Source organism: Gigantopelta aegis, chromosome 15 (genome assembly GCF_016097555.1).
Source record: "Gigantopelta aegis isolate Gae_Host chromosome 15, Gae_host_genome, whole genome shotgun sequence".
Classification (NCBI taxonomy): Eukaryota; Metazoa; Mollusca; class Gastropoda; order Neomphalida; family Peltospiridae; genus Gigantopelta; species Gigantopelta aegis.
This window is the reverse complement of record NC_054713.1, coordinates 21,838,309-21,855,296: the sequence shown is the minus strand read 5'-3', so window position 1 is coordinate 21,855,296 and position 16,988 is coordinate 21,838,309. Positions and strand designations below refer to the sequence as shown.

The following is a 16,988-nucleotide window of genomic DNA, read 5'->3' as shown; positions in this document are numbered from 1 at the left end:
ATAAATTATGATATCACAAGACACGAGGGGAGTATTCTTTTTATCATCTATTATCATTCTTTTCATTTGCGACAGTTGTAAACAATGTCAGTAATGTGGGTTGAATGTCAGCGGTAGACTTGTTAACTAGCAGAACGGCAGTGGCGTGACGTCACTAATGGTAGGTTTAGCGCTGAAACAACACAGTGACGTAACAAAACATTGTCTTGTGATTAAAATTTGACCAATCAAGATTATAAGAAGCAATATCTCCTGCGGATATCGCAAATTATAGTGTCAGCAATATCTCCTACAAAAACCTTTAATGGATGATAAATTAGCATATGAAGCCGGAAAGTAGATCCATGTAGGCTTGTGTATGACTTGGAAAGTGGACATCCTGGTTTAGGGGTGGGATATACTAAACAAAATAAAATATTTTAAAGATTAACTCACAGATACATGTAAGTTAGTGTACATATGAAGTTGAAAAATGGACAACCTGGTCAAAAGGTGGCGATATACTAACAGAAATATAACTATCTAAGATTAACCCAGAATACATGCAGGCTAGTGTGTGGAGTTGAAAATTGAAAACCTGGTTTAGAGGTGAGATTTACTCATTGAAATATAAATATTTGAATGTGGGCATACCTTGTGGCATGCTGAATTAAAAACAGTTTTTTAGTGTGTCTTGTCTCCCTTTATTAGTTATCCTCATTATGAGTATTATTATAATTATTTAGGCCTTGATGTGTTATTAGTCCCCAAATGGGACTATAGATTTTATCTCCAGTCTGTCCCTCTGTCCGTCCCACATATAGTTTTCCTGATGTTTATTTTGCATTGCCTAAAAATATTGAGTATAGCTTTAACATGTACTGTTACAGATCATGTTGGACTTTCATGTCGATTTACCCTCTTTTTTTTTTTACAGTTATGGCCTTTATATTTAGTTGGAAAAAAATTTGTTTTCCAGATTTTAGTTGGGTTTTTTTTAATGCCTTGAGATATTGAGCTGATATTTTGTGTGTAGCTTTATCATGTACTGTTACAGATCAAGTTTGACTTTCATGGCAGTTTACCCATTTTTGGCGGAATTATGGTTCTTGAACTTAGGACCCGATAGGGGACATGTACATGTATTGTTTTAGCAGTACTCTCAGAATGCTTGTTATTGTTATTGCTATTGCTATTGTTATTATTATAATTTAGATCAAGTTTCTGAAGCCAAGAGAGAACCAGCTGTTTCTTCAGTACTTGCATCACCAGACGCTCCACCTTGTTTATTGTTATTATTATTATTTAGATCAAGTACTACGTGGACCCGTCGTTTCTGAAGCCGGGAGAGAACCAGCTGTTTCTACAGTACTTGTATCACCAGACGCTCCATCTTGACGTGTGGGACGGGGACTCTTTGTTACTGCTAGGATCGTCGGCCATCGACCTCAAGGTGAGTCACGGTGTAACTGTTTAGCAGGAGCCAATTTCACAAAACATCATAAATTTACGTCTGCGACTAGCAGTTATTTTTTTTATTTTTTTTATCCTACTGCCTCTTTTCCTTTAACTCCTTTTGAATTCCATCTCATTTCTTCCTGATCTGGCAACTTCTGGTATCTTTCAACTTCTTTCGATGTCCACCTCCACATCCCAGTCCTTGTCTCTCAAACTGTGACAGGTCCTTGTTTCTTGTGGCTATCCGTGCCACACACCTGTCATTCCCCCATCAGCGTTTAGCTGTGGGCTAAGTCTGACCACTTTGGAGAGAGTTCAGTAGTTACTTCTAGTATATTAAGAAGCACTTGTATCCACCTACTATGCTCCCCTACTACCGGTAGTCATTAGTTACTGCCGTGGGTCAGACCAGCTTTATTAGCAACAGAGGATGAGGATGCCAGGTGGGTGCAGGGAAGTACACAAAGACTGCACCCGTGGAAGAAGTTGAGACAGGTAGACGATGGTGTGGACAGCTCAGAAAACAGAGTTGGACTAGCAGTTACACCTGTCATACATTTAAACAAGTTTGTCATCTATTTCACACAGAAAATTACATAATTACGGAAGATGAATCAGTGTAAGGACGAAAGAAAATTAAATATGTATATTTTAAACTATTGTTAGTTGTACTCTTAATATTAATAATAATAAAATCTATAGTCTAGTTGTAGATTTACATTTACATGCAAAACGACGCTTTCAGTGTTGTGTGAAATTGGACACAGGTTAGTAAGACAGGATGGAGCTCAGTGGTAGAGTGCTTGCCTGAGATAAGTCAGTCATCAAGATAAAACTGGTAAAAATTGTTTGAAAGGAAACAAATTGTGTGGTTCTAAGTACGTAGGGAAAAAAACCCTGAATCCAATGAGGGAGGCTATTTCCTACAACAACTGGTATATCAAAGGCCGTGGTATGTACTACCCTGTCTGTGGGATGGTGCATTTTCTGTCTAGGAGCCTGATGGCACCTACTTTTATTTTTTGTATACTAGATAGTATAAAATGTTTTAGTTGCCAAATGAAAAACATTATTGCATATGCTACCAACTTGGTCGCAATGTAAAGGGCTGATTTTGTTACATGTTTTAAGAGTATTTGACACTGGCTGAAATAACATTGCATGCATTTATTGCCCAGATAAATTTAAATTTTAAAAATATTTTATTATTATTTTGTTGTTGTACAATAACCACTGCTGTATTTATTATCAATGGCAGGACTGGCATCATTATTAAATTTTAAAGTTACTTTGAACTTTGACCCAATTGCTGTTACATATAGTGTGAACTTTGACCCAGTTGCTGTTGGATATAGTGCTTACTTTACTGTGATTATTTCCAGTGTTTACTGCGAGGTGGAAACGAGGCTGTACAGGCTACGATTGAGATGGACGTCATAACGACTGAGTACCAGGATGACAGCCAGGTGGCAGACAATCCAGGGGGGACCTGCGTTGCCAGCGTCAGTCCCATCATGAAGGGGAAACTCCACTTCTGTATGGCCAACATTGGCCAGGAGGGGGACGTCAAGAGAAGCAAGCTTCACGGAGGTAGTGTTAGGAATCAATATCATTGAGTGGCACCAGACGATCAACTTTCTATTATACAGTCAGTTAGAATATACAGTCAAATCCACTTAATTGCATAGACATAGATTTAATTGTTTGTCATATTTATGCTAATAGCCAGTGTAACCAATTATCCATTTCCAGATTATAACTAACAGTAACCTTTACAAGTGCCTAGTGGACAGTCTATCTTACTCTTAACTGTGCGGAACAAACACTGCCTTTGTCATAACAAAAAATGCTAATTGTATATATTTTATTTGTTTATACAGTGAAACATGTCTAAACAGGTCCCTGAACTAACAGGAATCCTGTTGAAACCGGCCACGTTTCATGGTCTAAATTGTAAAACGAGACCCTCTAAACACTGACTACCGTCTAAATCAGATAAATATTAGATCCCCGGTATGATCCAGTTTAGACAGGTTTCACTGTACATGAACTTAGGAATGAAATATTTAAACTATTAGGACTATGCACTTGTTGTCTTGTTCATTGGGAAAGGCTCTACAAATTGTTAATTGTATATTTAATATCTATTCAATATCTGTTTTCTTTACATAAACATGACAACAAACCTAACCCCAGTATGTTTAAAACAGTTCTATCATTCAACCTGTAGGAATAATTTTCTTCTTTTCGTTTGCTTGATGACTACACATTGTAGGGATAATTACAGTTAACATTTCCCACAACATTCAGTTGTGGGTTTTTTTTACAATCGACCATTATTTTAATTGAAAACATAAGTTTGATTGTTTGTGAGTCGCCAAAGCAGCATTCGTTTTGAGCAAGGCTGTCATGAATTTCAAAGTTTGTGTTTTATATTTTGTATTATTATTTTATAAATTTTATTTTCAGAAAAAGCGATGGTTCCTGTAAAGAACTGTGTTATTGTGTCTCAGACAGCTGGAAATTCCTTGTATAAGGGTGGCAGCCTGAACCGAAAGGACATGGAAAATGGTAAATTTCAATACCCAACAACTGACAATCTTAATATTAATCCCCTATCAGTCCAACCAGAGGGGACTACAGGTTTGGTCTCTGTAATGTTGATATTAATCCCCTATCAGTCCAACCAGAGGGGACTACAGGTTTCGTCTCTGTAATGTTGATATTAATCCACTATCAGTCCAACCAGAGGGGACTACAGGTTTCGTCTCTGTAATGTTGATATTAATCCCCTATCAGTCCAACCAGAGGGGACTACAGGTTTCGTCTCTGTAATGTTGATATTAATCCCCTATCAGTCCAACCAGAGGGGACTACAGGTTTCGTCTCTGTAATGTTGATATTAATCCCCTATCAGTCCAACCAGAGGGGACTACCGGTTTCATCCCTGTAACTTCATCATAAAACTGGGTCGAGACGTAGCCCAGTGGTAAAGTGCTCATTTGATGCAAGGTCGGTGTGGGATCGATCCCTGTCAGTGGGCCCATTGGGTTATTTCTCACTCCAGCCAGTGCACCACGACTGGTACATCAAAGGCCGTGGTATGAGCTATCCTGTCTATGGGATGGTGCATATAAAAGATCCCTTGCTGCTAATCGAAAAGAGTAGCCCATGAAGTGGTGACAGTGGGTTTCCTCTCTCAATATCTGTGTGGTCCTTAACCGTATGTTCAACGCCATATAACAGTAAATGAAATGTGTTGAGTTCTTCGTTAAATAAAACTTTTCTTTCCTTCATGATAAAACTATACTTAAAATTTCAGCTCAGTATCTTGAGGCATTTTAAAAAAAACTATGGAAAACTATATGTAGAACAGACGGACAGAGAGACAGACTGTTTGCCCATAGTTAGAGATCTAGTTTGCCCATAGTTAGAGATCTAGTTTGCACATAGTTAGAGATCTAGTTTGCCCATAGTTAGAGATCTAGTTTGCCCATAGTTAGAGATCTAGTTTGCCCATAGTTAGAGATCTAGTTTACCCATAGTTAGAGATCTAGTTAGCCCATAGTTAGAGATCTAGTTAGCCCATAGTTAGAGATCTAGTTTGCACATAGTTAGAGATCTAGTTTGCACATAGTTAGAGATCTAGTTTGCCCATAGTTAGAGATCTAGTTTGCCCATAGTTAGAGATCTAGTTTGCCCATAGTTAGAGATCTAGTTTGCACATTTTTGACAGAGTTATGGCCCGTAAACTTAAAAGATATGAAAAATTGTTGTGCCCAGTAGGGAGCATGTATTGCTTTAACAGTGCTCTGAGATGGTTTGTTAAGAACATAAATTAGAAATAATAATGAAAATACAACCAGCTATTACAGTAACCTGTCTTATGAATGCCATGTGACTGAAGCTAAGAATGATGCAAATTCATTTGTTTATCATAAATATTTCAATCCATTAATATCCAGTTAATATTAACACATGAGTCATAAATGCATACAGATGTATTAACATGCCCAAATTATGTCGAGTTCAATATTTCGACTTTCATTATTGTAGGGTTTTATTTCTAAAATTTGACTTGACACCCATGGCTTTGAAATTCAGGATTTTAGCGTCGTTTTACGAAAAGTTTGGAATTTTCAGTTTCATTTTAAAAACATCTTATTAAGCCAAGTTAGAATTAAAAAAATAATGCTCTGTATATATATGTATATACATGTACTTGTGTTTACTCAAATAAATATATCTATTGTGCATTACAAAACATTACTGGGGAAGGAAGGTTTGTCAAGTGAATGAGATTTACATTCAGTTTGGGAATTTGTTACTCCAAAATTGGGAATAAAAAACGACGTAGCCTCTGTAGAATGGTGGGGAATGGTGCCCATTATCAGAGTATAGAAAGATAGGTGATAAAACCCTGTATTGCCTTTTATTTATAGCATCTAAACATTGATTACCTTGCGAGGTCAGCTGTTTATACTTCTATTATCAACATTAAATTATATTTGCAATGAGTCTTAAATTTCTACTTTGAACTTATAATTGTTTCCAGTGTCAAAATATGTTAGTGTCTTATATTTCAACCTTCAACATTATCTCTTTTTTGTCCCCTACTGGTCTATTTGAAGGGAACTATAGGTTTTATCTCCATCTATCTGTCTGCCTGTCTGTCTGTCTGTCTGTCCATCTGTCCTGCATACAGTTGTTATGACATTTATGCAATGCTTTAGATAGAGACTGTCCAACATATCGTTTCGACTTGGTAAGATGAAAGGCTCAATGGGTAGGTGTAAACCACTTGCGCCAACCAGTGATCCATAACTGGTTCAACAAAGGCCATGGTTTGTGCTATCCTGCCTGTGGGAAGCGCAAATAAAAGATCCCTTGCTGCTAATCGGAAAGAGTAGCCCATGAAGTGGCGACAGCGGGTTTCCTCTCAAAATCTGTGTGGTCCTTAATCATATGTCTGATGCCATATAACTGTAAATAAAATGTTTTGAGTGTGTCGTTAAATACAACATATCTTTGGTAAGATGATTGGGACGGTGCGGTCGTAAACAAGCTTCATTCTGTCAAGCCAGTTCTGGGAAAGTGGCAGTCATCCTACAGGCGGTGCAGAAAGGATGAAGTAGTCTTGAGCTATGCCCGTATCAGCCATACATATTTGACGCATTCATTTATTTTAAAGAAGGACCCTCCCCATCAGTGTGAACATTGTCAGTGTACACCGACTGTGCGGCACATTTTGGTGTAGTGTGATCATTTGAAGTGACGAAAAATGATATATTTGGCAACAGAAATGTTTTAAAATCTTTTAAATTCCACCCTGAATTGATTTTAAAGTTTTTAAAACACTTTGATTTCTATACAAAATTTAAAATATACTTTACCTTGATCTATGTATTGTATTGTACTTTCCCCCACAGCTCCTTACACTGTGGTTTTACATAATTATATAAATGATGTTTTCATGTGCTTACCTTTTGTAACACCCAATAGCTAATGTGTATGTTTGTGCTGGAGTGTCGTTAAACACTGATTCATTCATTCATTCATTCTTTCTTCAGTGTTTAGATGCTGCTGTTGTAACATGTTTCTGATCGACAGAGCATTTTTAATCACTAAACTTAACATATGAAATACATTTTCTTGTTTAAAATATCAGTGTCTTTATATAAAAAGTGTTTCTGATCTCCTGAATGTTTTTAGAATGTTTCTACGTTTTATCTCCCAATATTTTTGTAGACACAATTTGTTTTTATTTTGATGAAAAATTAAGTTTTAACAACTACAAACCTGAGGATGACCAAAAGCACATCAAATATACTGAGTAACAGAAACTGATATTCTACACAAGAAAATATATTTAACATGTAATTTTAGTTGTTAAAAAGGCTTTATTAGTTGAAAATATTTTACAATGGCAGCATATTCTTACCCTCTATGATATTCTTACCCTCTATGATATTCTTACCCTCTATGATATTTATCTGACATTTTATGTATATCTATAAAGTTAAAGATCAAGTTTCACTTTCATGGGGATTTCGCCATCTTGAACTTCGGAAATATGATTTATGAAATATTATTTATTGCTTTAATAGTACTCCCAGAAATGCTAGTAGCATCTAAAAACATGAATGTCTTATATTTCTACCTTCAGTATTATGTTTACTTCCAGTCTCTAAAAGACTGAATGTCTTATATTTCTACCTTCAGTGTTACGTTTACTTCCAGTCTCTAAATTCTACCTTCAGTATTATGTTTACTTCCAGTCTCTAAAAGACTGAATGTCTTATATTTCTACTTTCAGTGTTATGTTTACTTCCAGTCTCTAAAAGGCTGAATGTCTTATATTTCTACCTTCAGTGTTACGTTTACATGTACTTCCAGTCTCTAAAAGACTGAATGTCTTATATTTCTACCTTCAGTATTATGTTTACTTCCAGTCTCTAAAAGACTGAATGTCTTATATTTCTACTTTCAGTGTTACGTTTACTTCCAGTCTCTAAAAGACTGAATGTCTTATATTTCTACCTTCAGTATTACGTTTACTTCCAGTCTGAATGTCTTATATTTCTACCTTCAACATTATCTGTATTTCCAGTGTCTAAGAAACTGAATGAATGTCTTATATTTCTACCGTCAACATTATCTGTATTTGCAGCATCTAAAAATGTGAATGTCCTATGTTTCTACATTGAACATTATGTGTGTTTGCAGCGTCTAAGAATGTGAATGTCATATGTTTCTACATTGAACATTATGTGTGTTTGCAGCGTCTAAGAATGTGAATGTCCAATGTTTCTACATTGAACATTATGCGTGTTTGCAGCGTCTAAGAATGTGAATGTCCTATGTTTCTACATTGAACATTATGCGTGTTTGCAGCGTCTAAGAATGTGAATGTCCTATGTTTCTACATTGAACATTATGCGTGTTTGCAGCGTCTAAGAATGTGAATGTCCTATGTTTCTACATTGAACATTATGCGTGTTTGCAGCATCTAAGAAACTGTGCGTGTCCTATGTTTCTACATCGAACATTATGCGTGTTTGCAGCGTCTAAGAATGTGAATGTCCTATGTTTCTACATCGAACATTATGCGTGTTTCCAGCGTCTAAGAATGTGAATGTCCTATGTTTCTACATTGAACATTATGCGTGTTTGCAGCGTCTAAGAAACTGTGCGTGTCCTATGTTTCTACATTGAACATTATGTGTGTTTGCAGCGTCTAAGAATGTGAATGTCCTATGTTTCTACATTGAACATAATGCTTGTTTGCAGCATCTAAAAATGTGAATGTCCTATGTTTCTACATCGAACATTATGCGTGTTTGCAGCGTCTAAGAATGTGCGTGTCCTATGTTTCTACATTGAACATTATGCGTGTTTGCAGCATCTAAGAATGTGAATGTCCTATGTTTCTACATTGAATATTATGCGTGTTTGCAGCGTCTAAGAATGTGAATGTCCTATGTTTCTACATTGAACATTATGCGTGTTTGCAGCGTCTTAAGAATGTGAATGTCATATGTTTCTACATTGAACAGTATGCGTGTTTGCAGCATCTAAAAATGTGAATGTCATATGTTTCTACATTGAACATTATGTGTGTTTGCAGCGTCGAAGAAGCTGTGCGTGTCGCGGGCCCAGCCTCTAATTGAGAACCACGAGGTGTCCACGCTGCTGTTGGCGAAGGACAAGATGATGGACGACGAGGATCTGATGAGAGAGAGCAACACGGAGCGCCGCCGCAAACTGGCTCGCATGGAGGCCATACGACAGCAGGAGGGAACCGACACCAAACCACAGACCATCATGGTGAGGACAGCTATGCATATTATTACCCCCATGGGCAGAGAGAAGTAGAGCTGGGCGGTACGACATATATACTGTCTGGTGTCGCAGGGATTCTAGATTACGGTAGCTCCACTCCCATGGCTAGTGATATTCAATGTTGGGCTAGTAAATAACTACTATTGCCATGCCCGACGGCTAGTGAAATTTTTTTTGTCAAATGCTGCATTTTGTAAATATGAAAATCCTGCCCCCAACCCACCCCCCAATCTTAGTGTTTTTAATCGCTGTATATTCCCTCTTTAGGTAACAAATCTGATTATTACTATTAATAAAATTGTATTAAGTAAAGTAGGGCTAGTGAATTTTTAATTGTGGTTAGTAACTTATTAAAATCACTGATCCCATGACTAGGGATGGGAGGGGGGTGGGAGTGGGGCAGTATATTCAAATTTACAAAATAGATTTAACTGCAACATTTGAGAAACAAATTTCATTTGTCGTCGGGCATGGCAATAGTAGTTATTTACTCACTAGCCATGTGAGTGGGGCTATCATAATCTAGAAGCTCTGGGTATTGCCTCATAGCTCACTGACTATTTTCTAAATGATCGATGTGGCCAAACAGACTAATAGTTGTTGTTCCCATTACCTGACCGTCCCTAGAAAAACTGTGTGACAGCAACATTTTTAAAGAAAATCATACACAAAATTTTTAAAAATTGCTCACCAACAGTCTAAATTGATATCACCAACAAGCAGATTTAAAAAAAAGTTTGCACAATATTCAACTGAGAATTGAATTGTGTTCGGTATGCTCTCTTGCCACATATGATGTATCTTAATATTAAATATTTTTCTCATTTGAAAAAAGTTTATACAATGCCTACGTACTCTAAATAGTTTGCCTAACCCCCCCAAAAAGATTAAAGCCTACCTCCTAATATTTCTGGCTTATATAATAGGAAACCACACATATTATTCTGTTTGGCCTGATGAAATTTCAACCCATTCCCCACTCTTCTGTGCTTTTAATATACAACATACATTAAAGAGGCTCAATTTGCTATTGTTCCTCCCCCTCCCCAAAACAACACAGTTTACATCACAAAATGTACACATGTCAAGTCTTGTGGCCTAGTAGTGCATTTTGCTATAAGGAGTTTTCTTCATTTTTATATTTTTAATGTTACAATGGAAACAAATAAGCAGAATGGCCAAATTCACCATTTCCAGAGTATAAGTCCCAAAACAGTTCGAGATAACTTCACGGAATGTTGTACACATGTCAGTCTAGTGGTCTAGTGGTGCCTTGTTCAGTTGGAAACATTAAGAACTTTTGTCATCTGTAAATTTGTTATGTGCTTACAAGATGAACCCTCACAATTGCCATCAGCATTTGTTTTGATATGGGGGGGGGGGGGGTGTGTGGATGTAGCCCAGTGGTAAAGCGCTTGTTTGATGCACAGTGGGTTTGGGATCGATCCCTGTCATTGGACCAATTGGGCTATTTTTCATTCCAGCCAGTGCACTACGACTGGTATATCAAAGGCTGTGGTATGTGCTATCATGTCTGTGGGATGGTGCATATAAAAGATAGCGGGTTTTCTTTGATGTCTACGAGTCCTGATTACCAAATGTTTGTCATCCGATAGTTGATGATTAAATAATCAATGTACTCTAGTTAAACAAAATAAACATTAAATACAGATGCTGAGGCTACGTATTTTGGTTTAGCTGCAGCAAACTACTTTTGCCTCTTGAGTCAGTATTTGTTTGTACCGAAGCTATTTAAGTGCAAGGACTTCAAGAGTAATGACTTTCTTTCATGTCTGGTCATTCTGTACATTAATTGTTTTGTTTAAACAATATTTGTTCAAACATAAATGAATCAGATCGGCAAACAGGCAATAGGCCTATATACATGTAAGTTTGTTTGTTTTGTTTACCGATACCACTAGAGCACATTGATTAATTAATCATCGGCTGTTGGATGTCAAACATTTAGTAATTCTGACACGTAGTCATCAGAAGAAACCTGCTACATTGTTCCTAATGTAGCAAGGAATCTTTTATATGCATTTTCCCACAGACAAGAAAGCACATACCACAGCCTTTGACCAGTTGTGCTGCACTGGTGAGTAACAACAGATGTTTCCATGCTAGATATGTACATAGGCATTTAACCGAGGTGGTTCGATCCTAGGCCTATATAAATGCCTCTCCACAAATTTAACTTTCAATTAACTTGAGAGATTCTGTTGTTGCTAGGGTTACCGAAAGGAAAAGTGTGAGAGAACGCGAGCGTTGAAGACGATAGAGCTGTATCGTATGAACATGAAGCGCGAGGGAATCCTCACCATGTTAAGCAGCACAATCACCTCACATCACACGATCTTCCCCTCATTCGGCGGCGTGGAGTTCTTCGAGTTCGTTCTGCGCAATCCATACAATGTGCAGCAAACTCTGACCATTGACTGCACTGATTCAGAACTCAAGTAAGTAGTAGTATCCGTACAACGATTCAGAACTCAAGTAAATAGTAGTATCTGATGATTCAGAACTCAAGTAAGTAGTAGTATCTGTACAACGATTCAGAACTCAAGCGCAGCAAACTTGACTATTGACTGTAGTGATTCAGAACTCAAGTAAGTAGCAGTATCTGTACAATGATTCAGAACTCAAGTAAGTAGTAGTATCTGTACAATGATTCAGAACTCAAGTAAGTAATAGTATCTGTACAACGTGCAGCAAACTCTTGACTATTGACTGCAGATTCAGAAATCGAAGTAAATAGCAGTATCTGTACAATGATTCAGAACTCAAGTAAGTAGTAGTATCTGTACAACGTGCAACAAACTCTGACTATTGACTGCACCGATTCAGAACTCAAGTAAGTAGCAGTATCTGTACAACGATTCAGAATTCAAGTAAGTAGCAGTATCTGTACATCGGAACTCAAGTAAGTAGTAGTATCCGTACAACGATTCAGAACTCAAGTAAGTAGTAGTATCCGTACAACGATTCAGAACTCAAGTAAGTAGCAGTATCCGTACAACGATTCAGAATTCAAGTAAGTAGTAGTATCTGTACAACGTGCAGCAAACTCTGACCATTGACTGCACCGATTCAGAACTCAAGTAAGTAGGAGTATCTCTACAACGATTCAGAACTTAAGTAAGTAGCAGTATCCGTACAACGATTCAGAACTTAAGTAAGTAGCAAAGCAGTATCTGTACAATGATTCAGAACTCATGTAAGTAGTAGTATCCGTACAACGATTCAGAACTCAAGTAAGTAGTAGTATTCGTACAATGATTCAGAACTCAAGTAAGTAGTAGTATCCGTACAACGATTCAGAACTCAAGTAAGTAGTAGTATCCGTACAATGATTCAGAACTCAACTAAGTAGTAGTATCCGTACAACGATTCAGAACTCAAGTAAGTAGTAGTATCCGTGCAATGATTCAGAACTAAAGTAAGTAGTAGTATCCGTACAACGATTCAGAACTCAAGTAAGTAGCAGTATCCGTACAACGATTCAGAACTCCGTACAACGATTCAGAACTCAAGTAAGTAGCAGTATCCGTACAACGATTCAGAACTCAAGTAAGTAGCAATATCCGTACAACGATTCAGAACTCAAGTAAGTAGCACTATCCGTACAGCAAACTCTGACCATTGACTGCAACGATTCAGAACTCAAGTAAGTAGTAGTATCCGTACAACAATTCAGAACTCAAGTAAGTAGCACTATCCATACAGCAAACTCTGACCATTGACTGCAGCAATTCAGAACTCAAGTAAATAGTAGACTATGTATAGCTGACATCAGGACTTTTAGAATTGATTATGTATTTTTGCAGATATAAATATTTTTCAGATTTATCTGGAATTTAGAATTTTTAATCGTTTATAGAATGTTTCCAGGGTTTCTATTGTTTATCAACAAAATGTCGTATTTTTAGAGTAGAAACATGTAGTTTCTGCAGAATACATTCTGAATGGGGCCGCCATTTTACACCATTGTAGTCCTAACCCTAGGGCCAATCTCAGTACCCAACCACCCGTATAAAAATGTCTGTATTTGCTTTTTAACCCATTCTCATGAACCTATTTACTGAAACAAGGTTTACAAATCAACTGTGATCAAAGCTGGCTTACATAATATGACACTGGCAATGAATTGCCAAAAACATCACTGGCCCTGAATACATTTTATTTGTTTACAGAAATGGTGGGCGGCGTACCTGTAGTTGGCCCAGACCCTTACTTAAACGAGGCTCTCAAAATGATGTTTACAAGTCAACTAGGATCAAAGTTTGCAATTAGGATAAAAATTTGCTGAAATAATATGAAACCAACAAAAATTTTATAAAAATGTCATCTGGTTGTTAATTAATTCTGTTGTGTTTATAGATTATCACACGAGCTGGTGTCCTACTCATGTTACGAGCTGGTGTCCTACTTATGTCAGGATTCTGGTATTGTGAGAGCAAGGGTAATACGTGAATCCTGACACGAGTTTCGTAAAATTAGTACGATTCACACATAAGTGTAACAATTTCTTTATTTTTTTATATTTTCCATATTATTTTTATGAATAACAAGGACCAAAATATCAAAATGTTTTCAAACGTAACTAGAAGGAGACGACGACATGACATCATTTTGGTGAGTGATTACACAGTGCTAAGACTGGAGAAGCCGCATTAAGTTATGACGTCGCTTCCCAAAATTACGTCTTCATTTTGTCAGTGAAATCATTATGACACAAGTGTGTCATACTGGTTATATTTCCCAGGAGTGGGAATTCTCCACGGATCAGTGGTTTTCATTTCATGGAACATTGCGTTTCCTCGCATTTTAATCATTCTTGCCCCCAAACCCCTCCAGATTTCCTCTTTTTTACAGTTCACCACCCCGTACCCCTCTAGATTTCCTCTTTCTTACAGTTTACCAATTCCCACCCCTGATTTCCCTGTACACCTTGAACAGTGTGGATAATAATTTTGTTTATTTTCAGGGTGATAACGAATGCGCGTGAATGGCGTCACTTCAAGCAGCTGAACCACATCAACACTCACGTGGAGGAGGACATGTTCAAACAGGAGACGGACTCGGACCCGCTGCAGATCTTCCTCCGACCCAAGGAGACCGTCAACATCCCATTCAAGTTTCAGTCATTCAAGGCAGACAACTCCGTACAACCACAGGTACTTTCAGTTTGTTTTGTCATCTTTTGGAGGAGTCATGTTTAAAAAAACCCAAAAAAAACCAGTGTATAAATCATATACAGAGAAACGATTTAATAGTATTTGACACAACATCTTAATAATGGAAACAGTCTCTATTAACATTCCCTTCCTTTTCCAGTCATATTTACTGCCATTATTTCTTTGTTTGCAGGGTCCAGTTGACCCCTTTAAGAAGCCGCGGAACATGAACAAGACTCAGGATAAGATTGAGGCTCTCGAGTCACGAGTCGTCAAGGTAAATATTACAGCTTGTTCTATACCGAGTGACAAAAGAATTGCAGTTAAATAGACATACCCTGTAGCCTGAATAACTTGCCGTATATAATGTTAATTAAAATAGAAGCGCATTTCTTGTAAATGACTGTTAGCTTGAAATTACAAAAACTGCAACATTTTAATGTTCTATCTATTTCACATTACCAGCTAAAACAACCACACTTTGCATTACTTTGTAGCTTAGTATTTATCCCATATCAGTGTCTACAAAAAGTGTCTTTAAATTTGGATTCATATAAATGGAAAAGGTCAAATGGTTTTGGAAATAACAAAAATGTCTATTTTTGTATGTATTTTGTCAAAATACTTGACAAGATATAAATAAAACATAAAGATAAAATTTAAGCCTATGGGTTAAAAAAAAACCCAAGAGTTTTATTTCCCGATTTCTAAGTCTTTGAGTTAAAAACATGAGGGAGCTGTCATTAGAACATGAACCAAGTGTTTTTGACAAGTAAAATGACTTCTTTTTTTTCTCATAAAATCAGTGTCTGTGTATCATATCCAGTGTATATCTAATCGTCCTAATACTTGTAATAGCCTCAACTTCAATTCACTTCCTAAAATATAGTTATCCATACATATGAAATTACTGGGAGGTAAAATATAGTTATCCATACATATGAAATTACTGGGAGGTAAAATATAGTTATCCATACATATGAAATTACTGGGAGGTAAAATTCAGTTTGGGCTACTACAAACAATAGGCGTGTATTCGAAGCAGATGAGAATACGAGAACCCGTTCCCGAGATGAAAATGCATGGGAACAATTTCCAGTATGGCGGTCAGTAAATTGAGTAATACTTCTGTATTACTGTTTTATGTTAGGTGATGACGATGACGAGGATCTAGTGAATGATGACAGGATGGAAAATATTCTGTTAGGGAATTTGTTAAAGAAATAAAATTCAGAGCAGCCAGGTTTGCTGCTCAGGATGTATTTCATGTTTTTTCTGAAGTATTTTCGTGCCCCATCATAAATTTACAAAATTCCAGAGTGAAACCTGTATCAAAAATCAAAATTTGTAACTGAACACTTTTCTTTCTTGTTTTTAACTTGTCAACTAATAGACGAAAACCCTTACAAAATCAAACTATCTTCATTTGCTGCCATTTTGTTTTGCATTTGTTTTCGCCACACCACCAGGCGAGGTGGTGCGGGATTTGAGAACGGGGACACGTTCTCGCCTGTTTGAAATGTTTAGGAACACATTCCTTGCACCAGAACAGAGTTTTGAATAGGCCTATACACTAGGATGACCAGAAATACATTGAAAATGTAGACAAGAAACTCTATTAATGTGTAAATGTAGTCTTTGAAACGTTTAGGAACACGTTCCCTGCACCAGAACAGAGTTTTGAATAGGCCCATACACTAGGGTGACTAGAAATACATTGAAAATGTAGACAAGAAACTCTATTAATATGTAAATGTAGTCTTTGAAACGATTAGAAACATGTTCCCTGCACCAGAACAGAGTTTTGAATAGGCCCATACACTACGGTGACCACAAATACATTGAAAATGTAGACAAGAAAACCTATTAATATGTAAATGTAGTCTTTGAAACGTTTAGGAACACGTTCCCTGCACCAGAACAGAGTTTTGAATAGGCCCATACACTAGGGTGACCACAAATACATTGAAAATGTAGACAAGAAAACCTATTAATATGTAAATGTAGTCTTTGAAACGTTTAGGAACACGTTCCCTGCACCAGAACAGAGTTTCGAATAGGCCCATACACTAGGGTGACCACAAATAAATTGAAAATGTAGACAAGAAAACCTATTAATATGTAAATGTAGTCTTTGAAACGATTAGAAACATGTTCCCTGCACCAGAACAGAGTTTTGAATAGGCCCATACACTAGGGTGACCATAAATACATTGAAAATGTAGACAAGAAACTCTATTAATATGTAAATGTAGTCTTTGAAACGATTAGGGGCGGGATGTAGCCCAGTGGTAAAGAACTTGCTTGATGTGCGGTCGGTCTGGGATCGATCCCCGTCAGTAGGCCCGTTGAGCTATTTCTCGTCCCAGCCAGTGCACCACGACTGGTATATCAAAGGCCGTGGTATATGCTATCCTGTCTGTGGGATGGTGCATATAAATATCCCTTGCTACTAATGGAAAAAATACAGAGGGTTTCCTCTCTAAGACTATATGTCCAAATGATCAAATGTTTGACATCCAATAGCCGATG

At 37.1% G+C, this 16,988-nt stretch overlaps 1 protein-coding gene across 1 annotated transcript in view; it reads left to right on the top strand.

Moving 5' to 3' along the window:
- Positions 1-16,988, top strand: part of LOC121390746 (nephrocystin-4-like) — a 72,475-nt gene that overhangs the window by 46,205 nt on the left and 9,282 nt on the right. Inside the window, exons 16-22 of the mRNA XM_041522649.1 lie at positions 1,289-1,432; positions 2,820-3,027; positions 3,907-4,008; positions 9,065-9,264; positions 11,512-11,738; positions 14,267-14,456; positions 14,650-14,733. Of these exons, the coding sequence (XP_041378583.1) occupies positions 1,289-1,432; positions 2,820-3,027; positions 3,907-4,008; positions 9,065-9,264; positions 11,512-11,738; positions 14,267-14,456; positions 14,650-14,733 (1,155 nt within the window). The remainder of the gene's footprint in view (positions 1-1,288; positions 1,433-2,819; positions 3,028-3,906; positions 4,009-9,064; positions 9,265-11,511; positions 11,739-14,266; positions 14,457-14,649; positions 14,734-16,988) is intronic.